Here is a 22,458-nt window from a genome sequence, read left to right on the forward strand (position 1 = left end):
GTCCTGAATTTGAGGAGCAGTTTTTGAATACCCCATTCTCATTTCCTACCAGTGTGACTGGGTTTTTAACAACAGTCGCAGGTTCAGTGCAAAGCTCACAGGTACCCTTGAGTCTGACCCATTTTCTTGCCCATAAAGTTCCCAGCTGGAATAGGAAACTCGGTACGTCTATGTGATGGTGCTCAAGTCACCTGGACTTGAGGTGCTGAGCCGGCTCCCACCTTGGGAGCCAGCAGGGCTGGGCGGGCTGGGAGGTGCATCCCTAGCAAATGCCAGCAGGTGCTGGCGCTCTGGCCAGAGTGGACTCACCCTCCTAGGCCTCAGCGCCCCCGAGGTGTTTTCTTGTACGTGAAGCACGGAAATTCCGTGGCTACCTGGGTGCAGTGGCAGCCAAGGGAAGCAGGGTTTGCTTCTGGCTTGTTCTCCTTCCCCTCGGATTCGAGAAGGCCATGGGGTCTGCAGCAAGGCTGTCCTTGTCCGGTTTTCACGTGTCCCAAATTATCCCCAAGAGTGAAAAGAAACAGCTTGGAGGCTTCAAAGCCATCAGAGAACCTCGAAGAAACTCTCGGCTGGTTCCCAATCTGCCAAGGCGAGGATGCAGGTAGTGCATCCTCAGGGCCCTGGAGCAGTTAGGGCGACTGGACCCGAGTGCCAGCCGGCCTCACAGAGCACACGCTCAGAACCCGCCTCCGCTGTTCCTCTGTCACTCTCCAGAGAGGAGGGTCGCCTCGGCCACGCTGAAGGGCCTTGAAGTTCGAGGACGTCTGACTCGACACTGGGCATTTCAATAAGTAGTCATCAAAACACAGATCTCGGAAACAAACGCTCGCATTTTAAGTGTTTGAGATAATAAAGTAAATATGTTCATGTGCTATATACTTACGAACTAAGTGAACACTAAAACAGCCTACTAAAACGTTACATTTAAAAAATCTTCAAAAGAACAAAAATCCTCGTTCAGATTTATCTCTGTCCCTTCTAAATCCTTTTAAATTCAAGAAAGTTCAGTTTTAAATTAATTAATTAAAATACTTGAAATATCCAATATGTCCCAAACAGGGAAATGTCAGATAAGCCCGGGACTGAGCTCATGGTAATGGTACACAGCCATTGAAATTAGAACTTGAAGCCCACTTAGCAAGGCAGAAGGATTATTATGAGAAAATATAAGCACAAGAGTGCAAAATTTTACATAGGTGGGGAATTGCACATTTTGTGCAAAAATCTATGAATGCAGAGGGCTCCACACATAGCCCTAAGTTCAAAATACTGCCTGAAGTACAGTATGCTGAAAAGTATGTATGTGTACATTATTTTCTCAAATTCAAGATTATCTGGGAATCTTTTATTTTTTCTGGAAACCATGATATTAGTCAGAACTCTTGCACTAAAACTTAACTATTCCAAATATTTCAAGTGCCATATTTAATTAAAAAGTTTGTATCCCAGAAAAGTGTATGAGTAATCATCTCAGCCTTCAAAAACAAGCTGTATACCTCAGGATGATAAAATACAAATACCTATGTGCATTTTGAGAAGAAACTTTAAGTATCAACAGATATTTTCACTTCTGTGTTAGTTTAGGATGAAACATCTCAGTTCTAATTTTAGAAGGAAATATCAGTAGCTGAAAGGAAAACTATTTCTGCAACATAATGCTGAATAATAAACACAACAGTAGGCTTGAGAAAGTGCTTTATAAAAAGAATCTCCATGTTAACTGCAATTTTCCAACATTCACCATGAAGATTTTTAAATAATTGTAAAAGTGAAGACATGACCAGGATTTGAAGTACGCCCAAAGCTGTCAATAGCTAGTGTGAAGACCCCATGTGGTACTTGATGTTGGAGGTTTCTTAAGAATGAGCCTTTGAGACACTAACGGGAGATTACTGAAGACCCTGAGTACGACGCTTGGCTGGCTTGTTCCTTGGGTACACATAAATAAAATTTGCAAATTCCTTTTGCTACCCAGTGACACTGAACTGAAAGACATTTTGGTGTAAAAACAAAATATGATTCCTAAATTAAAGGGTCTCTAGTTAATGCCGAGGACAGCTTCAGATTTGAAGAACTTCAAAGTCCACCCTGCGATAGACACTGACAACTAAGCTGGAGGACAGAATCGACGTGGCTGAAGTTATACGAGCCATGATCTCACTGAGCACTAAAGAAAAAAAGGCATTCCGTCCAAGGGCACCCTGAGACTTGTTCCAGGACATAGGTCTTGCAGCCTGATCATATGCAACCAGAGCCAGGGATGTCTGGCAAACAGTCACTCAGTTCCTCAGGAACACCCCATTTCACAACCCCAAAACCTCGACAGACAGTCACAACTTTCCTGAAATTAAAATGCAAATAGTGGCATTAACTGCAACTTGTCCCTGTGAATAAGGGAATACTGACCCTGTGCTGACCTATATAAATGTAATACGCCAGAATCATTTTGTTGAGAACATTTTCCCCAGCTGGGCATGGTGGCCCACCCTGGTAATCCCAATAACTTGGGAGGCTGAGGCAGAAGGATCCCAAGTTCAAGGCTAGCCTCGGCAAATTAGCAAGGCCCTGTCTCAAAATAGAAAATAGAAAATAAAAAAGTAACTGGGGATGTAGCTCAGTGGTTTTAAAGCACCCTTGAGTACAATTTCTAGCACACACAAAAAAAGTTTTCCCCAAATTTTATCTATTATCTACAGTAAATCTGAAAGTTTCCAAGTTAAAACAGATAGAAAATTTGCTTTTGGATGTTTACATATGGGATAAAAATGTGACACTGACTTGAGAGGCACAACTAGCATTTTTAAAAAGTTGGGATTGCCTGGTGTGGTGGTACACACCTGTAATTCCAGCAACTCAGGAGGCTGAGACAGGAGGATCCCAAAGTTCGAGGCCAGCCTCAGCAACTTAGGCCCTTAACAACTTAGGGAAACTCTGTCTCAAAATAATAAATAAAAAGAGCTGGAGACGTGGCTCAGTGCTTAAGGGCCCCTGGATTTAATCCCCAGTACCAAAAATAAAATTTTTTTAAAAGGAAAAGGTTGGGTTTGGGAGCTATGGAGTAGTGGGGGTTCTGAGTGTCATCGAGGGTCTCACGGGGCTGTGAGGTCAGGGCCTCTGCCTCTGTAGATGGAATTCCTCGAGGATGCTCCTGTTCCAGGGCAGCAGCTGCAGAGCTGAAGGGCACAGTGGTGGCACTGGAAGATCAGCATCTTGGCTTCCAACCCTCTGACTAAGAATACTGCTCTTCCTGCTCATTTACTGGTTAGGTGACTGAAAGTTCATGTTGTCAGCATGCATGTGGCAACTTCTGTATTTCCGTCAATCCCTGCAAACTTCCTGGCACATTCCACAGTCTGGACATTATTCTCACCTCGTTAGGGTCACCGCCTCTCCTGCACGAGTGCAAAGGCTGTTGTCATGTAAACAGGCGCAGGTGAGGCACAGCTTAAGTGAGGCACCACAGCCAGCATGCCACCCGTGGGTGCCAGGTCTTAAGGAGCCCTCCGTCCCGCTCCCTAGTGTGTGACCCAGACCTTCCTGCACACCTGCTTCCTGCTTATTCCATGGGACAACTGGCTGAGATGCCAGGAGCCAGGGCCCTGAGATGTGCTAGTGCCCTGCCCTTCCAGGAGCCAGGAGGAGAACACGCTCTCCCAAGCAGCGTTGGGAGGTCAGGACTGACCGCACCCGACCTTTGGGTCACGTTCGCATGCCACCCAGGGTCAACTGCTTCAGAGCAAAATAATGTTAAAAGAAAGAAGACAAAAAAGTGGACACAAAGCATGAGCACTTTCTCACAAGCCCTGATTTTATTGTAAAACAATTTCCTAAGGATGACTGACTAACACAAATACTTTGTTTAATCGTGAGTTTTGAAATGAATGAGTTGATCAAATAAAATTCATCCATCCATCAGAACAGGTAATTACACCAAGAGTGACCACCAGTCTATACAAAGAACATGTAGTTCAAGAAGATATCCTAGATTTGATCACAGGCGGTTAGACTGAAGGCAAGAAAAATAAACACTTCGTAGGATAATTTCTAATTGTCTATCTAGAGGATACATGGAATATAGAAGAGTCACCCTTGGGGACATCTGTGTCCTCTAGTTACATATTTGCAGTTTATTGGGAGAATCTCTGAAAGGTGACAAATTGGTTGGCAAGATGAAGTTGGAACAGCCCAATTTACAAGTTCACTGACTTATAATAATGCTAAAAAGGGAAAAAGAAGAGCTCCTTGGGTGAATGGGAAAAAAGCAATGGAACAATTGTTGCATTGCATTTGATCAAAAATAAAACCAATTTTTTATTGTGATTCAATATGAAAATTAGTCTTTGTGTAATTATTCTTCAAAAGAACTATGATCTGCTCTGCTAAGGGCTACTTTAGCCTCTGGCTCACACCAACACAACGAAATATTGCCCAGCAGCAGGGTTGAGAGTAGGGCGAAGCCGCAAACCTGGTTCTTCAGCTAAAGGCGAGCTTGGCTCACCTGCATGTAGCGGAGTCCAGTGCTCTGTTACACACACGACCCATGTCACCTCCCGTCAAGGCCAGCCCTGGGGCGCAGGAGGGAGGCGGATGTGAGGGGCGAATGTACAAAGCAACTTTCCTCACTGTGGCTTAGATACACTATTTCTTACAGTAAATAAACAATTGCATAAGTATGAAAGCACGGAAAAACCAACCACCACTTGCAATTAGCGACTAGTTGATGCTTCAAGACATTGCAGTGGATTCCATTTACAAAGACAAGCTTGAGAGGTCAGTTTACCTCTGCATCATCATTTGTAACAGTTACACTCAGGATAATCAAATTGCATCCACCAGCACCAATCAGAACCGCAAGGAGCGCTCAGTGCCCCCAACAACGTCCAGGTGCCAGTCGGCACTGCAGAACCATCGACAGTCACCAGGACCCAGAGCAGGTCAACAAGCCCCTGGCCTCCTCTCACACTTACATCTGCTGCAAAGCACCTGCAAGGCCATCTCACGATGGGCTGTGTGCAAGATGAGTGACATCTTCCCCCTGAAAAAAATTTGCCACAAGGTAGGTTCTCCTGGAAAAGACCCGTTTTGTTGGCTAAATTGTCTGCAGTGCAGTTCTCAGATCCAGAGGGAAGCTGGGCACGTCCCCATTTAAACGGGATGAATGCATTCCCACCTCCTGGTCCCAGGGTTCAGTGGGCACCTGCCGTACACACGGCACCTCACCAGTGCCAGGCCATGGACCAGGGCACGTCCGAGTCAAAAGAAACCAACCGAGTCCATCTACCACTGCCCGAAAGACTCCTGAGCAGCCTCTGATCCCAGGCCTGAAGGAGAAAAAAAGCTTCAAAAAAAAAAACACCAAAGTTTCATTAATTCATGGAAATTCTAGTTATCTAAATCTAAGGACACATTTCCATAATCTTGGAAACAGGACTCCGAGGCTATTCACAGAAACATGCCGGCCATGTCCTATGGTGTCCACAGCTGTGGGACCTGTGGTCAGAGACGGTGTATTTCCTTTTCCTAAATGTGCTTGTACATCTAAAAAAAATCAATTATATGCCAATCACATCCCATTCACTTTGAACAAGTCACCTTGTGAAGAAATACAAAGTCATATTAAAAATACAAAACCCGGTCATATCAGCTCTGTTTTCCGCTGATCAATAAAGCTGACGCAGTGCTATTTCCCCTCACGTTCCGAGGAACTCACTGTGTTCATCAGCAGCTCTAATGCCCCGATATTCTCCATCGCCTCTTGGTAAGATGTTCACTGGAATTCCAAGATTCCACAGGCTGGAATCTTCCCTGACTCCGCAGGTCAGCGGGCGGCGGACATGATCTCTAGTCCAGCCTCAAGTCCAACCACGAGTGGCAGCTCTGCACCATTCTCATGACCAAAATACGTGTGGCCCCAACCTCTCTTTACTGTGTGGTGGTCCTCCCTGTTCTGTCCTGCAGCCCAGCCACGACTCCGTCACCAAGACCATGCCCAAACAAAAAGACGTCTTCCCAGCTCCCGGAGGCACTTCCAGACCCTCAGGAGACATGCCCCTTTCGCAGGAGCCCTAGGTGGACACTATCAAGAGCTAACTTCTGAACGGCTCACCACGAACAGCTAGCCAAGGATCCTCCCTACGGCCTCCTCCTCAGCAGGTGCAAATGGCAGTGCGTGCCTTCGCTGGGAATTCTGTCCACAGATATCTAAAAGCCAAACGTGTCCTCCAGATCCAGACTCAAAGACAACCATTCACACACACTTCCATCTTTAGTTTAGACCCACCGTATCATATAGGAAACAAATCAAACTGTTTTTCTGAAAAATATTAAAACTAATTATTTACAGTAAGAGGTTCCTAGTAATAAAAAAGTGAGGTACAACCCATCAGTAACAACAGTGAGCAAGGACGTCTCCTGGACCTTGGCCTTGAATACAGCAAGGTTTCTCCATAAGATGCTTGGATGACATTTCTTTCATCCAGAAGCAGCATAAAGGGTTATTCTAACAAACTGACAGCTTAAATTATGAAATCCTTAGATGCTAGACAAAAATGATAAATCTTAGCCATTTAATTCCCTGATAATTAGAGTTAATATTTAAGTAAGCATAGTACTTAAATACTAACAATCTTTTGGAATAAACACGTCTGAATTTACCAAACTATTCTGAGAGAATATCATTTACCATAACATCTCTAAAGTAACTCACTCCTAAGAAAATCAAAGCAGTCAAAATTATGTTCATCAAATCACAAAAGCTTATTCTGGGTTGAGAAAGCATCATCATTTACTATGTTGGGGCAAAGCAATACAGGACCATCATACAACTGAAAAAAGAATCCAAAGCTGCTAGTTGAAAATACCTGTGGGGTACGCATGAGAGCACAAATCTCCTCTAAAGAAATGGGGGACACTGGGCACCTCAACCCCAGCAGCTGAAACGGAGTTTCCTGAAAGTGGAGAGATGTTGAAGAGCAAGCACCTCTAGGACCCGGGAGGGGCGCCCTTGGAGCCAGGAGAAGCTGAATCTTGACGGGGCCAAGCTCCAGGGGCCTTAGAGATGGGACACATCCTCCCTGCTGTGGAGCCAGAGAAAACCTGATGGACCCTCGGGCCCTTTGCCTGCCCCTCGGAGCAGACGACCAGTACTTGCAAACAACTTTTCTGTTGCTAAATTTACACTGGATGAAAATTGAGACAAGGGTGTCTGAGGTCTAGGTTCTGGTCCCTCACCTTCCTGATAACTGACCACCAAATAAATACATATATAAAAGTTACTTAATTTTTCTGAATTTCAGTTGTTTTCATGAAAATGTACTTCTTTATCCCACTCCTACTGTATACATTCAAAAGCGTCATTTCTGTGCCGTAGGGCTACTAAATGAGACACCCATACCCACACACTTGCATGGCGGGTGCACACTCTCCATCAGCCAGGCATCTGAGAGGCCACGCAGGACCCAACAAAATAAGAGAGCCACAATCCCGCCCTTCTTGAGCTTATGATGCAGAAAGTATGTGACTATGTTACAACCTGTGACGTGCGGACAAACGCAAGGCACTGTCCTTAGGCCTCAGTGTCGCCACAGAATTACAAGCCTGAAGGCCGCCTTTCAGCAACTTAACAACTCAGTTCCGTCTCAAGTGCTCCAGGAAGGAAATCAGTCACTGCTGTCACAGGCACAGCTGAACGACTCCGTTTAGCTGACAAGACGCCTGTTTAATACTGAGGACCGCACACTTCATAAAGTTGTTGAATTGTTTCCTCAATATATCTGAGGAAAGCAACACACACTCCATTCTAAATAAAGGATTAACCTTCAGGGAAGAGCATCCTGGTATTTATAAAGTCCTGCTGTAACTATAACCAAAGAGAGAAACTTCAAAGTGGGGATTGAGAAGCGCTGTGCCAGAAAGAGACTCTGGCCCAAGACAGGACATTCTAGCTCTGGCTGACAGTAATTTCAGACTCTCTCTTTGAACGGTGCCAACTTTTCCTGAGCGTTTAGATGTCGCTGCCAAGGTTGGCTTTCATCGACTTGATTGCATGAAGTGGCTAGGCATGTCCGAGATAAGATAAGGCAAGAGAAATATGGGGAGAGCCATTCCATTCACCGATTCATGGGTTTCCAGTGCAATTCCAACGTACAACTGCAGAGGAAAATACAGCCCACTGGAAGACCAACAGACGAGAGGCACGTAATCAGGGTGGCATCCAAGTCTGCGCAGGGACTGCAGCTATTTCCCCAAAGACAGCAAGCAACCTTCTTGGTAGGTACTCCTGGGTCTCAGTCACAGTTTTGTTATGGCTTTTGTTACCCTGGTGTTGGGGATGGAGCCCAGGCCCCCATGCATGCTAAGCAGGTGCTCCACCACTCACACCTCCAGCCCCCAAACTGCTCTTAAATCTAGCAGCTGGTTAGGACATCAGGGTGGCTGGAGACCAGTCTCCTGCTTCATTCTCTGTGTCTGCCAAAGGCTAACAGCACAAAGAACTGGCCCCAACAACCCCATGCACAGAGTCTGGTTGACCAGAAGTTTCAAGACGATTTTTTTTTCAGTCCCAGTTTTGTATACTGATCATTTCTGAAAGTGGGTTTTGATGGCAAGGGGTGGCCTCTCACTGGTCCCGTAGGACTCCCCTCATCTTCTCGTCCTCAATTCAGGACACCCCTCACTCCACTGCTCCAGACTGACTTTCCGCTTACTGTCCCCCAGGCCGGGGGAAGAGCCACCGTTGGCTCACCAGGGGCTCCTCACCACCTCCCCAGGTCATTCAAAGAGCCGAGAGAGAGAAGGCAGAGACCTGAGGGACACCACCTGCAACCTTCCACTCAGAGCGGGTGGAGGCCTGCTGCCTGAGGTCGAGGGGAGACCCAGGAGCAGAGCCCAGGTCTTGCGCACCTTTGCATTGCCAGAGTCCAGCCACAGCGACGGACCGACACTGGCTGAATAGATGGATGAAAGACCACCATCACAATGATCGTTCATATTAAGTGCTTAATGAATGCTAGCTACTGTTTAACAGCATGTTAAGTATTGCGATTTTTTATTTTTGTGGTGCTGAGCATTGAACCCAGGGCCTCATGCAAGGTGAGCAAGCTTCCTACCACTGAGCTACTCCCCTGCCCCAGATCAGTTCTTGCTAGCTTCCCCAGTCTTCCTGCGAGGGAGGCAATATTATCACTTCTGTTTCACAGGTGAGCACTGAGACGTGGTTGAATGAGGGAATGAAAGACGTGATTGCTGAAGGTCACTGAAGGCCAGTGCTGAGTGCATGGGTTGCTTGCTGTGGGCCAGCCCCCCTGAGACGCTGAAGGCAGAGCGGGAGATAGCAGGGACCAGGTTCTTCTCCTCTGGGCTCAGATGCTTTGGTCAGAGGAAATCAGAGGGAATGGGAGACAGAAAGTGGTAAACATGCGTTGGCATGAAAGAGTCAGCACGGGGGGGCGGGGGAAGGACAGAAGCACTGCGTGAGTGAGCAGGGTGCGCTTGAGAGGGCCGTGTGCAAGCTCAGCCCTGAGAGGGCCGTGTGTAAGCTGGGGCCCAGGGAAAGAGCAAGCCTCCGAGCAAGCAGGGAGTGCAAGGGCCTCAACACAAAAATAGCTTCATCTGAGCAATAAAAATAACGCCAGGGTGGCAGGTGGGTGAGGGAGCCCTGGGCTTCCCAGGCCAGGATTTGGTATCCGCTGCCTACGTGCAAGGAGAAAGCACTGGAGGTTTAAAGCAGAGGAATGACACCCGACCCGAATGCCGCAAAGGCCTGGATGTGGAGAGTGGTCACACCGCACAAGCGAGCCCTCCAGGGCCCTGCAGGGCTCCAGAGGGAGCGGGAGGTGCAGGAATCAGCTGGACTTGGCCCCTGCTGGTGTCTCCGTGTGGCCTGGCTATTTGGAGGCATTCTCGTCGCTGGAATATCTAGTTTCTAAAGCTGTTTCTTTTTGACCAATTGTCTTTCCAAATGGACAACAGCACATGCAAGTCAGCAAGCGGAGGTGGACGGGGGGTCACATTCCCCTCCTGGTAGTTTTGACAGGGAACATCCGTCGGGCTGGCTTCATTTCTACCCCTCAGAAGAGATCTGGGGTCTTCTGAAAGGTCACCTGATGCCAACATAAACTCCTCCTTTCAGTGAGTGCAAGGCTGCAGAAGTCCAGAACTGCCCAGTGTACGTTCCCAAACCATGAGCACCAGGGGAGGGAGCGCAAGTCCAGCAGTGGGACAGGCGAGGGGACCGTGCATCTAAAACCGGCTCCAAGAAATTCGCAACCGCAGCAGACACTCGCCTCTGACCAGCCGTGCTGTGCAGAACATCTGATTTATTTAGCTGGCACTTCTCACAAATACCTAATCATGTAACTTTCTTAATCTCTCACTGCCTCAAAGTGCTGAGCTAGGACATGGAAAGCCTTTGCAAAATAAAAATGTTTCCCAATAGGAATTGCATCATAAATTCAAAGAGCCCCTGAACAACGATTTGGTGGGGAACAGAGAAGACAAAATCCTTGCGGGCATCAGCTCCAAACTGCAGCCTCCAGGGTATGCCCCCAACCACTCTTTTAAATCCATCCCCTTGTGCTGCTTGATTCTGAAGGAGAAAGACAAAAGGAGGCATGCAAAACCATCTTCTTCTGTTTCTACTAGGAACCAAGATAGGAATCAGTGCCAACCACTGAACCGGGAGTCTGAAGCTGGGAACTCTGGAGATACCTGGGACCCTCACAATAAGATTTTTGTCAAAAGAGTCAAATTCCCACGGGCAACAGCCAGAAAAGAAACCGAGAAAGCAGTGATGTCCACAACGCTAGAGCGAGGAATCCAGAACAGACACCTGTGTCCACCGACACCTGGAGTGAAGGAAAGCCCGTTTTAAGATGGCCACGGCTGGGCGCACGAGTTGTCTCAGGTGGCTGCACGACTCGGACAGGTTCTGGGAAGTTCATACAGATCCCATGAGGGGGGCAGGAAAACCTGACCCAAACCAGACAGAGGATGATAAAAAAAAAGGACTGAAAGAAACAACCACCCGTGGGCTCCCCAGGCCGCACTTTAAAAGTGTCCTTTTAAAGGGGACACTCTCTACGCACAATCAAATCCACGAAGCGCCAGCTGGCTCCGTGGCACGGACGTCCCAGACCGGCTGCTGCCCTGGGAAGAGTGGCATCGCGTCTCACATGTGCCTTCCAGGGGCAGGTTTAACGCTGACACCAGAGGAGGTGTGGGAACAAGACGCTCCCTGCCCTGAACGAAGATGATATCCGCACTTTGTTCCCTTCTGAATGATAATCGGGGAAGATATGCCTTTGTTTTCTAGAAATAATTGCTCAAAATATTCTTATATCCAATCTAGTAAACACCTTTGAGGACCACGTCACATCCTTCACGGGGGTGGGAGACTGGTACGCCACGCAGGTGGATTTAGTGTGTGAAAACAGCCCAGAGTGTTCTGAGCTAAGTCCTGAGAACCAGCCAGCCGACGGGGCGAGGGTTCAGGGTGCCACTGGGGATGGAGAATGCAGTGTCCCTGAGGAGGTGCAGAGGCCCAGCCCACAGCTTCAAGATCACTGCTGAGGGCTTTGTGGTTGTTCACAAAAAATTCCAGGGAGCCGGAGGCTTCTGGAAAATACTGGCTTGCAAAAAACAAACCCCATTTCACGACTCGCCCTCTTCCCAAAGCCTTGTGATCTGACCTTCAGTCCTCTCTCCTGGCTGAAGACGGGCGGCCAGAGGCCCCGAGCCACAGCAAGCCTGTCTGGCATGCAGGTGGCACGCCTGGCTTTAGCAGAGAACATTCCGGTGCTGACTAGCTAGCCTGACCCCGGGACTCCGAATTGGCCTGGAGTGTGTGAACAGAGCTCTGGTGTTTAGTCTGAAAAAGGAGGAGGCGTGTGGGTGTTGGAGGGGCTTTGAATGCAGGAAGCTCACACCCTGCCGCTGGTTCTGAGGCCCTGTGGCAACACCTGCGTGGGGACCCTCCCCTGGGACTCCTCTATGGGCACCTAAGGATGCTGAGCAGCCTCCCCTTTCTCTCATGAATAATAGAATTCTTGAGCAAAGATCTCCTGAGGTCTACAATGTCATTGTAATGTCATGTTGATTAAATTCAGTGCATTACTCAAAACTCGTTTTCCTGATTCAAATCTTGTTTAGATAATTCTGTGTTCCTGCAAGACCACTCAGTCTCTGCCACAGCCCCTCGGGGCTTGGTTTTCTTCACAGGCAGGACCAAGCACAAACCACGGGTGACCCAAGTCCTTCACTTCTACAGAGACCAAACACAACCATGCCTCTTGCTGTTCTGGTGCTGTCACCGGCAAGGTGAGCTGTAAGGTACGTCTGAACTCAGAGCAGGTGATCAGAATGTCTGTCCCCATGTCCGGCTAGCGCAACTTCCTCACTCAAACAGCTAACGTGATAAAAAGCTATTTACCTTAGCAGGCCCTAGCCTTCCTTTGAAGCAAGTCTTTGGTCACACGTAAGTTGAATGGTTATTAGAGACTAGAAAAGTTTGGATGTAAAAATTTTGGTTATGAAGTGGCAGTTTATAGCCCTACCTTTTTCACATTAAAAAAATGCAAGTGCAGAAATAAACCTGTTAAATCATGAAAGTATTTCTTAGCCTCGAACATCTCATTCTATAGGTGATGTAATTAAGGAATGGAGAGTTCCCATGAGTTGGCAGAGTCATGAGTGCATTACGAACAGGATCCAGACTTGCTCACGAGACCTGCAGACCAGGGTCCTTCCCAGCTTCTTCACGGCCTGTATTTTCTAACAAGGGTCCGTGTTCCTGCAGCAGTGCCAAGCCCAACCCAACTGGCAGACAGGTGCAGTGGGGGACAGAGAAGGGAGGAGCGTGACAAGCCCGCTGTGCACCCCCATGATGCACCAGTGCAGAATCACCAGCCTGGTAAGGCCCTATGTTCTTCCTCCTTCGCTGCATCTGTGGCCAAAACTGCTGACCTAGAGGATTTGACCACAAGAGAAAACAGATCGATGTGTGTGGTTCCAGAAGAGCTGAAAACATTTTAAAAAATAATATGCACTTCAAGGATGATGCTCTGGTCAGAGTTGACATTGTCAAATGAGGTTTTCCTTCTCCGCTCACTGCAAAGCAAGTAAAAAGCGTTAATTGCAACACTGATAAAATGCTCGTTTATGAAAGTCGGGGAGAGTGTGACTTACGCCCTTGTGAATTTTATATTCAAAGACTTAGAAACCAACAGCTCCAGGAAGGTAGACCTTAACTCTAGGTTCAAACTTCTGAAATATTCAAGAGAAAGAAATTTAGCCAATGAATATTTTAATTAATCAATTGGCAAATATGTGTTCAGTGCTCGGTCCTTGCTGGGGGCCTAGAGTCTGGTGACCAGGCACAATCTTTACAGTTAGAGAAACCTACAATTCAAAACCAGCATTTTTTCAAATGGCTGCTGTAAGTCAGTTCAGTGCTGGGGATATCAACAAGGAGCCCCTTGTACAGAGTTCCTGAACCTGCAGACACAGAGGAGGGAGGAACTAAGCACAGAATTCTCTAAGGAGCGAGAACAAAGCCCGGGCGAGCCCCAGAGGGAAAATTCAATCTTCCAGGGAAGGGAAATCCAGGCAGAAAAGCTGTCACACTTGGCAGTTTGTTTTAAAGGTAAAAATGGGCAATGGCACAGAGACCTTCCAGCTTGTCTGATTGTGGGGAGGGAACAGGACAGGACCATCCTCAGCCTTCAACAGTCGGTGTCTCAAAGCACCTCATACGTTGACTGTGACTGCCCATGGGAGGTGTGGCTACTGCTGAGCAGGCCCTCAAACTAGCGCACGCACTCTGCCAGCGAGAAAAGCTGCCACTGACCGCGCACCTCGCACACACTAGGCACTGCTCAGAGCAGACAGCACTGTCCTCTGAGCTCTGAGACAGTCCCCGGAGCGCGACGCTATTATCGCGAACTCATTTTACAAATGAAGTAGACTGGAAACAGAAAGGTCAAACAGCTTGATCGGGGTCACACACCTGCATGACAGGGCCACAAGCAGCTCTGGAGTGGGGCTTTGGTTATCGTGAAACCCTCAAAGCATCCCTGGGCCTCCAGATTGTACTGCACTCACCACCTTAAAAACCTCCTCTGCGCCCATTTAAAAGGTCCAGTTCATCCCGACCAGAGGACAGAAGGTGACACCTCTTAGGACATGGGTGACACCTGGTCACTTCGAATGGAGAGCCTGTTTTGTGGAAATGGGATGGCGGGGTGTGACGAGGATGGACTTGGAGCTGGGTGGGCCTGAGCCTGGGGCTCTGGCTCTGCGCGTTCAACTGGACTTTAGTTCACTTCCCCTACAACTCTTCCACTTTTCACAGGTAGAAGGAAAACTCAATAGACACTGGCTAATCTTGCTTCTGGAAGCACTGTGACCAACTGGCCAATGCCACAGGTCACTGCTGTGACTTTGCCCAGCAGCACGGAACCCACGCCCACCTGGCCCCTGCCAGCCAGGGCCCAGCAATCCCGCTGCAGCTGATCCCCATCCAGCTGTGACCTACAGAGAAGAGCACCGTGGAGCTCCTGTCACTGGGACTCCTCAGGCATCACTCGGTCGCTGTGAAAGGTGTTTCCCTGGGCCCTCCCCACGCCAGCTTTCCAGCTCCCCAAGCCCCAGACCCCTTCCTCTACGTAGTCTCAAGGCACGTCTGGAGCATCAGCTTCCTGAAGAAGTAGACACATTTTGGTCCGTGGTCTGCTCGATAATCAAACAGCTTGAGTGGCCCTCCTCTCCTCTTCCTTCCTTCTTCTCTTCTTCCTTCTTTCCCTCCTTCCCCTCTCTCTCTTCCTGTCTTTGTGGGGAGGAGGACTGTGCTCAAGGTTCAAGGATGCGACACAGGCCCTCACACCTGCCAGGCAGGTGCTGTACCACTGAGCTGCCCGCAGCTTCTAGAGCCCTTCAGACGGCACCACACGACACTGCGTCCAGACGCTCCTCTGAGAGGGTCTGTACAGACTGATCTGACCCACCCAGCTTTGTGTTCCTCCCAGGATCACCCCACATCCTTCCTACCCAGTCCCACACGCTCCTCAGATTTCTCTCTGTATAAATTGGGGGGATTTTATAGTTCTTTCAGACTGCATCTCACAACGGGCCACAGTTTGCTCTCCATCTTTAGGGGCCATTGAGTCACAGGGCCTAGACTGATATCCGTATGCCATCCATTCCTTAGCACACACAGCAATCCATCTTCCCCATTATTTCCGAGTACTTTCCTGACCAAATAATGATTACGCTTTCTGGCTTCCTTTACAGATGCAGGTGTGAGTGACATTCAAGTTCAGGCTCACAGGGTATACAGAGAAGTGACGCATGCAACTCTCAGGTTGCAGCCTTAGAGGGTGGGGAAGGAGGGTCCCTTCTGCATTTGCTTCCTGCATCCTTCAGCTTCGTGTGCACCTGATAACAGACTGCCTTGAGCCATGTCCCTTGGGATGGCAGAGCAAGGACCACGTCCCGGGGGCACCTCACGGAGCAGGGTCAGCACACCAACTTGGCCGCCTACACCTTCACTTCTGTTGGTCTTATCTAAGCCTCAAGCCCCGAGGAACTCGTACTGATAAGAGGACTCAGGAAGAAGAGACTCACCTCTGCTTGGAACAGGCTTCAAGGGCCACATGTCAGCAGGAGGAAAGAGCCCTACCTGCTGCCAACACAGTAATACCAGCTGGCTAGGTCACAGGCCAGGCAGTGGACCTAAGGGGAAAGGCAACAGGGGATTGCCTGCTTGAACTGAGGTTCAGGCTGAAAAGCACTCAAGCCCTCAAAGAAGCCCAGATCCCTTTGTCGAAGAAGTTTCTGGAGGTCTCGGAGCACGGAAGGCACCCTTGGCTTGTGGCAAAGGTGGAAAGAGGCTGAGAAGGAGGCTGAGACTCTCCCTGCTGGGGACCCACAGGAGAAGTCAAGGCTCCCTGGGGGGCCCTGGAGAAAGAGCAGGATGATCCCAGAGCAACAGCTCTGAATGAGGTCCCTGGCCGGACAGCACTTGCACTTGGGGGCAGGGACACCATCAGGCTCATTGCAAATGTGGACAGCTTGTCCACTCCACCCAGAAGGCCTGAGTGGCCAGAGAAGGCTGCAGGGACACTGGGCGCACCACACTGACCCCATCAACCCGGAAGTAGGCTGGTGAGCTCGCAGCTGGAAAAATATGAGGGGCAATCATCTCAGACTGGGTCCCAAAACCGTCGACTTTCTAAGAAAGCAGTCAGTCTTTGAAAAATCTTCACCCCTGGACCACTAGTGAAATCACACCGGAAAGCCCAAACACTGACTGGCAGAAACAATCACACAGAGCAGATCTGCTTGTTTTAATGAAATGTTTTTAAGATTTGCAAATTCATATACAAGAGTATAAACATGCTTATTCACAATATCCTGGTTTCAAGCTGAACTGTGTGTAAAAAATTCAAAATAGCAGGTGATAATCAGAAAAATTCTGCATACTAAAAATGTCAAATCCTTTCAGTTAATTCCATTTCTGAAAGTGGGTCATGGAATCTACTTCTACAAGGGTGAGAAAGTGTGGCTGAAAAGAAAGTTACTTTAAATGCTTTCCAGGGATCCTTCAGCAGGGAGAACCACCTACCACCGAGCAGGACAGCAGCAGTAACCCAGAGTACCATTGATCAGGAAAAATACACACTGATTACATTCATCTGTGATTCTTGAACTGTGTGTAAGAGTGACTTCAAAATGACATCTGGAAACCAGGTGCAGTGGCACCTCTATAATCCCAGAGGCTCAGAAGGCTGAGGGAGGAGGATTTCGAATTCAAAGCCAGGCTCAGCAACTCAGAAAGACCCTGCCTCAAAATAAAAATATAAAAAGGAATGCGGATGTGGCTCAGTGGTTAAGTGCTCCTGGATTCAAACCTCCCCCCAAAAAAGAGGACATCTGCTACATAGAGAAAATACACCATAGAGAGAAATTGTGTGTCGAGGGTTAGACGCAGAAGTATTTCAAAAGTGATCATATTTTTGCTCTGGTTTTAATCCAGCTATCTCTAAGGGGAATTTTAGAGAACATTTCTGATTTGCAATATTTCCCAGGTGTCATTTCTCCTGGAATGCTTGGCTGGTTGGCTCCTTTAGTCTACTCAGCCCCACTCTTTCCCAAGCTCTGACCCTCCATTTAGGGGAGCATGAGCTGGGGTGGGGAGCCACCTAGGCCTCTGTCCTCGGTTCTCCTGTGGTTCTATCCAAATCCAGGGTGCTCCCTCCTCTCCCCTCCCTGCATGTGAGTATGTTGGTTCTTCTGCGCAAGACCTCGGGCAACTTGCCTAGGTAAGGCAAGACGGAATAAAGGGGCTGGAAGCACGTGACCCAAATACCCCCAATCCCTCCTAACCCTGGAACAAACTCAGCCAGGTACCTAAAGATGGGCGGAGGAACAGAGTCGTGTTAAAGGAAGAGTTATTTGTAAAGTGCTCAAGAGAGACCATATACTGCTATCATGGTGAAAGGCTGCCCGACATTAGGAAGCCTCTGCTGTTTTTCATATATTATGCATGAGGACAGCTCAGACGGCCATCTCAGAGTCACAGGCTGTCCTGGAGACGTTTGAAACCGCTTAGGTGTGGCACATCTGTCAGTGCACGGTCATTTTGGATGGTGACACCCTAACATCCTGTTAGGTTTTGTTTGCTTTTAACACTCAAGGATCAGATGCCACCTGCACATGAAGAGCCTGGTGTCCCCTACCACTGCCTTTCATGTCTTTCACAGGGGAAAAAAGTGAACACCAGACGAAACACGAGGCAGTCGGTTCCCACCCCCATGGCCAGGGGAAGAGAGGAGGGCGAGGTTTCCACAGCGGTGCTACAGAGGTGGATTCAAAGGGAAGCCACACGAGCTTCTGCCAGGACTTGGCTTTGCAGGCTGCCTCACCGGAGGTACAAAGAGAGGGTGAAGGCGTGAGATCCATTCTCGTGGCACGCGGATCCCTGCACTCCCTGCCCAGGGTGTAGGGGAAACTGCACGCTCGATTTAGCAGCCCCCTGAGAGTAGGCGGACCAGAAAACCCTTCAATAACCTTGAGATCTCCACTTCCTCAAGAAGAGAATCAAGGTGGCATCCACCCGCCTGCGGAAGCTTGGCCGTCCGAGGCACCATTAGTCTTCCAGGCCTGGGCTGTCTTCCGGGTGCGTGCAGCATCCTGGGCTGCCCTCTTCCCCCGGGGCATCCAGCCTCTGTGCTCCCCTGACCCAGGCCTGGCAGGAGCGTGGGGAAACAGCAGGCTCCAGGCTGAGCCGGGGACATCACTAGGTCCCACCCCAGGCACACACTCACACACACACACACACACTCAAAACATCCCCACGCACTCCCACTCACATCTCATACACGGAAAAACACGTCACACACCCAAAACACCTCTCACACTCCCACTTAGAACACTCAACATTCCACACACGTGCTCACACATGCAAACTCACACACCCTTACACTCAAATGCAAGCACACTCAAAGGCACACTCACACGTGCTCTTACACTCATACTCACATGCACAGGAATACACACCCTCCCGCACTAAGGAGAGCTTCCCTGTCCCCAGGGAAGTGTGAGCAAACAGGAAAGAGTGGAGCACGTTAAGTTGAAACATCCCCTGGGCAACTCTGCCGTCCAGGAAATGGAGAGGGAGGGGGCTCCTATTCTAACGCCTGGAAGCCAAGCTCCTCCCGGCAAGCCCTGGGCTCAGGGTGGACTCACATCTGAAGCCCACAACCTGCTCTTGGCTCAGGCCAGCAGAAGGTGACACTGCCTGTGGGGCCACCAACGGGTGGGCACCATGGAAGAGGCAGGATGGGCGAGAGGCCAGGAGGGCGGGACCCCACACTGCAGGCAGCGCCCCTACTCCACCTCCCTGGAGACTCAGGCCAGGGCTTTGTACCGCCCGCTCCTGCAGAGCACTACTGTCCAGGTAAAGGGCTTCACGGGAGCGCACCACCAAAGGTTAGTCGGGAGAACTAGGCTCCAGCCTCCCAGACGGGGGCCAAGCAAGCTGCCCAGTAGGAGCCCACGCTCAGGGCGAGGTTGAGACAATCAACGGGTCGTTCCCTGCTAGCATTTCACAGAATGAACAAGTTGGCTGCAGGTGACCACCTGCCTAATTCTTCTAACAGTCACAGCGCCCAGCCATTGCCCTTGGAGAGGGAGGAGGGGAAGCCTGAGGGGATGGTGGGTGGGGCCAGGCTGGGTCAGAAAGTGGAGAGAGCAGCTTCTGACCCCAGTGCCGTTCCTGAGGAGGGCCTCTCCTGGTCAGCACTGACCACAAGTCGCCCTCTCTCTAAAAGCCCCTCCTTAACTCAGGTACTATCTTCCAATCAATAAATACAAACCGTGTAAGGCACTGTGCCAGGCTCCATTGCAGAGGTGACCGTGAGCAGACACCCACTGTGCTCAAAGCCCTAAAGAACCCATCCCAAATCACCCCCACATCCGCCTTGCTGAAGGAGCTCCTCCTGAGTAGGAGTTTGTTAATGACAAAGACCCCTGCAAAATGATCCTGCCTTCAAACTTGAAAAGCAATTTTGAGGATGAGGCTATAGCACGACCTCAGGGGTCCCTCCTGCTGCCCAAACTGGCTTTTATAGGGAGGGTTCTCCCACCCACATCTCCCAGACACTTCACTCTCTAAACCCGCCGGTTAACACTGGACTACAAAGCCCTGCTGGCGGCGCGCATATCGAGTTTCACCCAACTCAGTGGAGTCCCCTTTCCATTACTGCACAAAGAAAACATTTAACACAGGTGTGATTCGAGTCATTAACCTCTAGCAAGATGCACAGAGGTGGCCTTTCCTGAGAAGACCACCTTCTCTTTGTAAACACAATTGCTACTTAGTGAAGTGTTCTATTTTCTAGCTCTGGAGTGGGAAGAGGGAAAGCCAGGCACGGCCCCATGATCAGTCTTAGGAGTGGGATTCAACACAACGCGCAGGATTTGAGAAGAAATTCAGAAACTCCCGCACTCCTCCAGCGCTGCGGGGTCTTTAGACCCAGCCGAATCCTTTCAACACCCTGCCAGCCAGAGAATAGTGAGGCGCCCCTGTGGGCATCAGTGAGGCCCTCCCAGGACCTGTCTTCACACCGCCAGTCCCAAGGAGTTCCAAGTCTGCTTTCCAACCCTTTAAATATTTGGAGAGGGAGGGCGGGTCTAGGTTGGTCCACAGCCTCAGCATCCAGCACTTCCTTGTAAAAGGGGCTTTTGCGGAGGGAAAAGAAAGTAACTCCAAGGCACTGTTTCCGGGCACCTCGTCCCTCTTTTTCTTTTAAAACACGATTGGATCTTTCATTTCTCCCTACCGGGGGGCTGGGATAGCGGGTGGGGAAGAGATGGCCTCCGCGTGGTCTGGATGAATGCACGGTGTGCTCCCCCGACCCCCGCGGGGAGGGGACCCCAGGCCCAGTGCTCTGGTTCCCACCGCGGGGTTGCGACCGCCTTCCCGTGCACAGGCAGTACTCCTTAAAAAACATCCACGCGTGACTAAACCCAACACAACGGTCTCCAGCACCTGCCGATCCCCGTCGCCAGGGCTCTGCAGCTGGATGGCAAAGGGAGACACTGGTTCTTTGCCCCAGACTGGGACGTGAGCGAGACTTACAGTGACACCGGGACAGCGCGTCTAAGAATGTTGCCACCAGGACCACGCTTCGGGAACTGAATCCCAGAACACGAGAGCCCTTAACTTTGCTAGGAAGCCCCGGTCCAGGCGCCCTCCTCACAGTCCCCAAGTAACCTTGGGGAGTGGACTGGACTCACCTACTGCCAGGCAGATGGGGAGCAGGAGCCTGAAGACGAGTCCGCACACTACTTCCGAGGCCATCGCGTCGGTCCGGCGAGTCCGAGCGGAGGGGCGAGGCTCAAGGGTCCCTAGGGCTGGGACTCCAAGCCCATGCCCGCCTAGGGCCTCCTGCCACCGGCGGCTCGCAGCCGCCCAGGCATCGCCTCGGCGCCCGCCGCCGCGCTCTCCGCCCCGAGGGCGCGCTCAATGCGCTCTCGGCCACCCCGCGCCCGCAAGGGCTCTGGGCAGCCTCTCACCAGGCTCTTGGCAGCCACCTAGCCAGGCACCCGACCCTCTGCGGCCGGCCCATTAAGTGTAGAACTCTGATCCGGTGGGAACGGCCTCTTCAGGGACAGCCGGGGCGGGGGCCCTGGAGGAGGACGCTTTGGGGGCCTGAAGCGGTGAGGAAAGGGGGCGAGGAGGGAGTGCAGTCCTCTGGCCGGGATCCCGGGGCGTCGCTCAAGGGAGGCCGGGAGTTTTTTGCGCAGAACCCTTCTGAAGCCAAGGAGTCTCCGCTGCCGGGCCCCGGCCCCGGCCCCCTGCCCACGCAGGCTGCCGTGCGCCGCCCTGCGCCTGGCTCTCGAAGCTGCCCCGCGGACCCCGAGTCTGGTCCTACAGTCCCCGGCCTCAAGCAGCAGGCTGTGGATCCCCGAGCGGCGGCGTAGCTCAGCCTCTGCGCCCCACGGCTTCGGACTGGAGAGACCGAGGTGGGAGCAGTCAGGCGCGCAGAACCGTTCTGACTCCGCCGGCTGGAGTTATCTGTCCGCGGGTGGCGCTGCGAATCCCTCCCGCACTAGAAGGAATCGTGGGATCGTGGGCAGGAATCGAGATGAAAGCGCGAAACGGAGTTTGCGATGCCAATTCCCTCCTCCACTGTCTCAATTTTAAAAAGAAAACTAAACGCCGTCCGGATGCCCAGCGCGCCTCCCGCCCGCCGCGGTGCAGCCTCGCCCTAGCGGCGGCGCAGCCAAGGCTCCCTGGCGGGCGCACACTTCTCCACCTTCAATGAAACTTTGGAAGCCCTCACTCGGGGACGGGCGTGTCCTCCCGCCAATGGGAAGGCGGCTCTGGGCTGGCGCACCCGGACCGCCCCCGAGCTGCTCTCGAAGCACGCGCAGTGCACCCGCGCGAAGGGCGAGTCCCATCTGCACTGGCGGGCGGAGGGAGGCCGGGCCTTGCCTGCCAGGTGGGCTTCTCGCGTTGGTTCACCTCTCCTTCCGCGCCTTGGATTGCTACTGGTTCCGCAGACCCCTGTCTCTGCATGGTCCTGATTCTAGTTTCATATCCAGGCATCCCGTACACAGGGAGTGCCCAAACTCAGGAATCACTTCACGCCAGAGGAAAAATGCACCGGCCCAGCAGGAGAGTAGTCAGGAGCTTGAACAACATTGTGGGCAGTCAGTGCTGCTTAGCACACAAGTAACTAACCACCTGCATTGACAAGACGAATAAAGCTGGAATTCTAGAAGTTTGTCCGTATCTAACCAAAGAAGTTTCAACTCTGAATGGGGTCTGACCAATCCTAGGCTTTCTCCAGAATGCACAGAAACACTCAGAAGTGCACCCACTTTATACATCTTGGCGAACTCTTTTGTTTTTGCCTAGGATTTGCTTTTCACTGATTGTAGCTCTAGAGGAGAATA

General features: G+C 50.6%; 1 protein-coding gene across 6 annotated transcripts in view; it reads right to left on the reverse strand.

Moving 5' to 3' along the window:
- The window catches only part of Piezo2 (piezo type mechanosensitive ion channel component 2), a 365,623-nt gene extending 343,836 nt beyond the window's left edge, over window positions 1-21,787 (reverse strand). For all 6 annotated transcript variants that reach the window (XM_047526788.1, XM_047526790.1, XM_047526787.1 and 3 more), the window contains exon 1: window positions 20,794-21,787. In XM_047526788.1, coding sequence (XP_047382744.1) covers window positions 20,794-20,857 — 64 coding nt within the window. In that variant the 5' untranslated portion in view covers window positions 20,858-21,787. The remainder of the gene's footprint in view (window positions 1-20,793) is intronic.
- Between the last annotated feature and the right edge of the window lie 671 nt (window positions 21,788-22,458).

This window comes from Sciurus carolinensis, chromosome 15 (assembly GCF_902686445.1).
Source record: "Sciurus carolinensis chromosome 15, mSciCar1.2, whole genome shotgun sequence".
In the NCBI taxonomy this organism is placed as follows: Eukaryota; Metazoa; Chordata; class Mammalia; order Rodentia; family Sciuridae; genus Sciurus; species Sciurus carolinensis.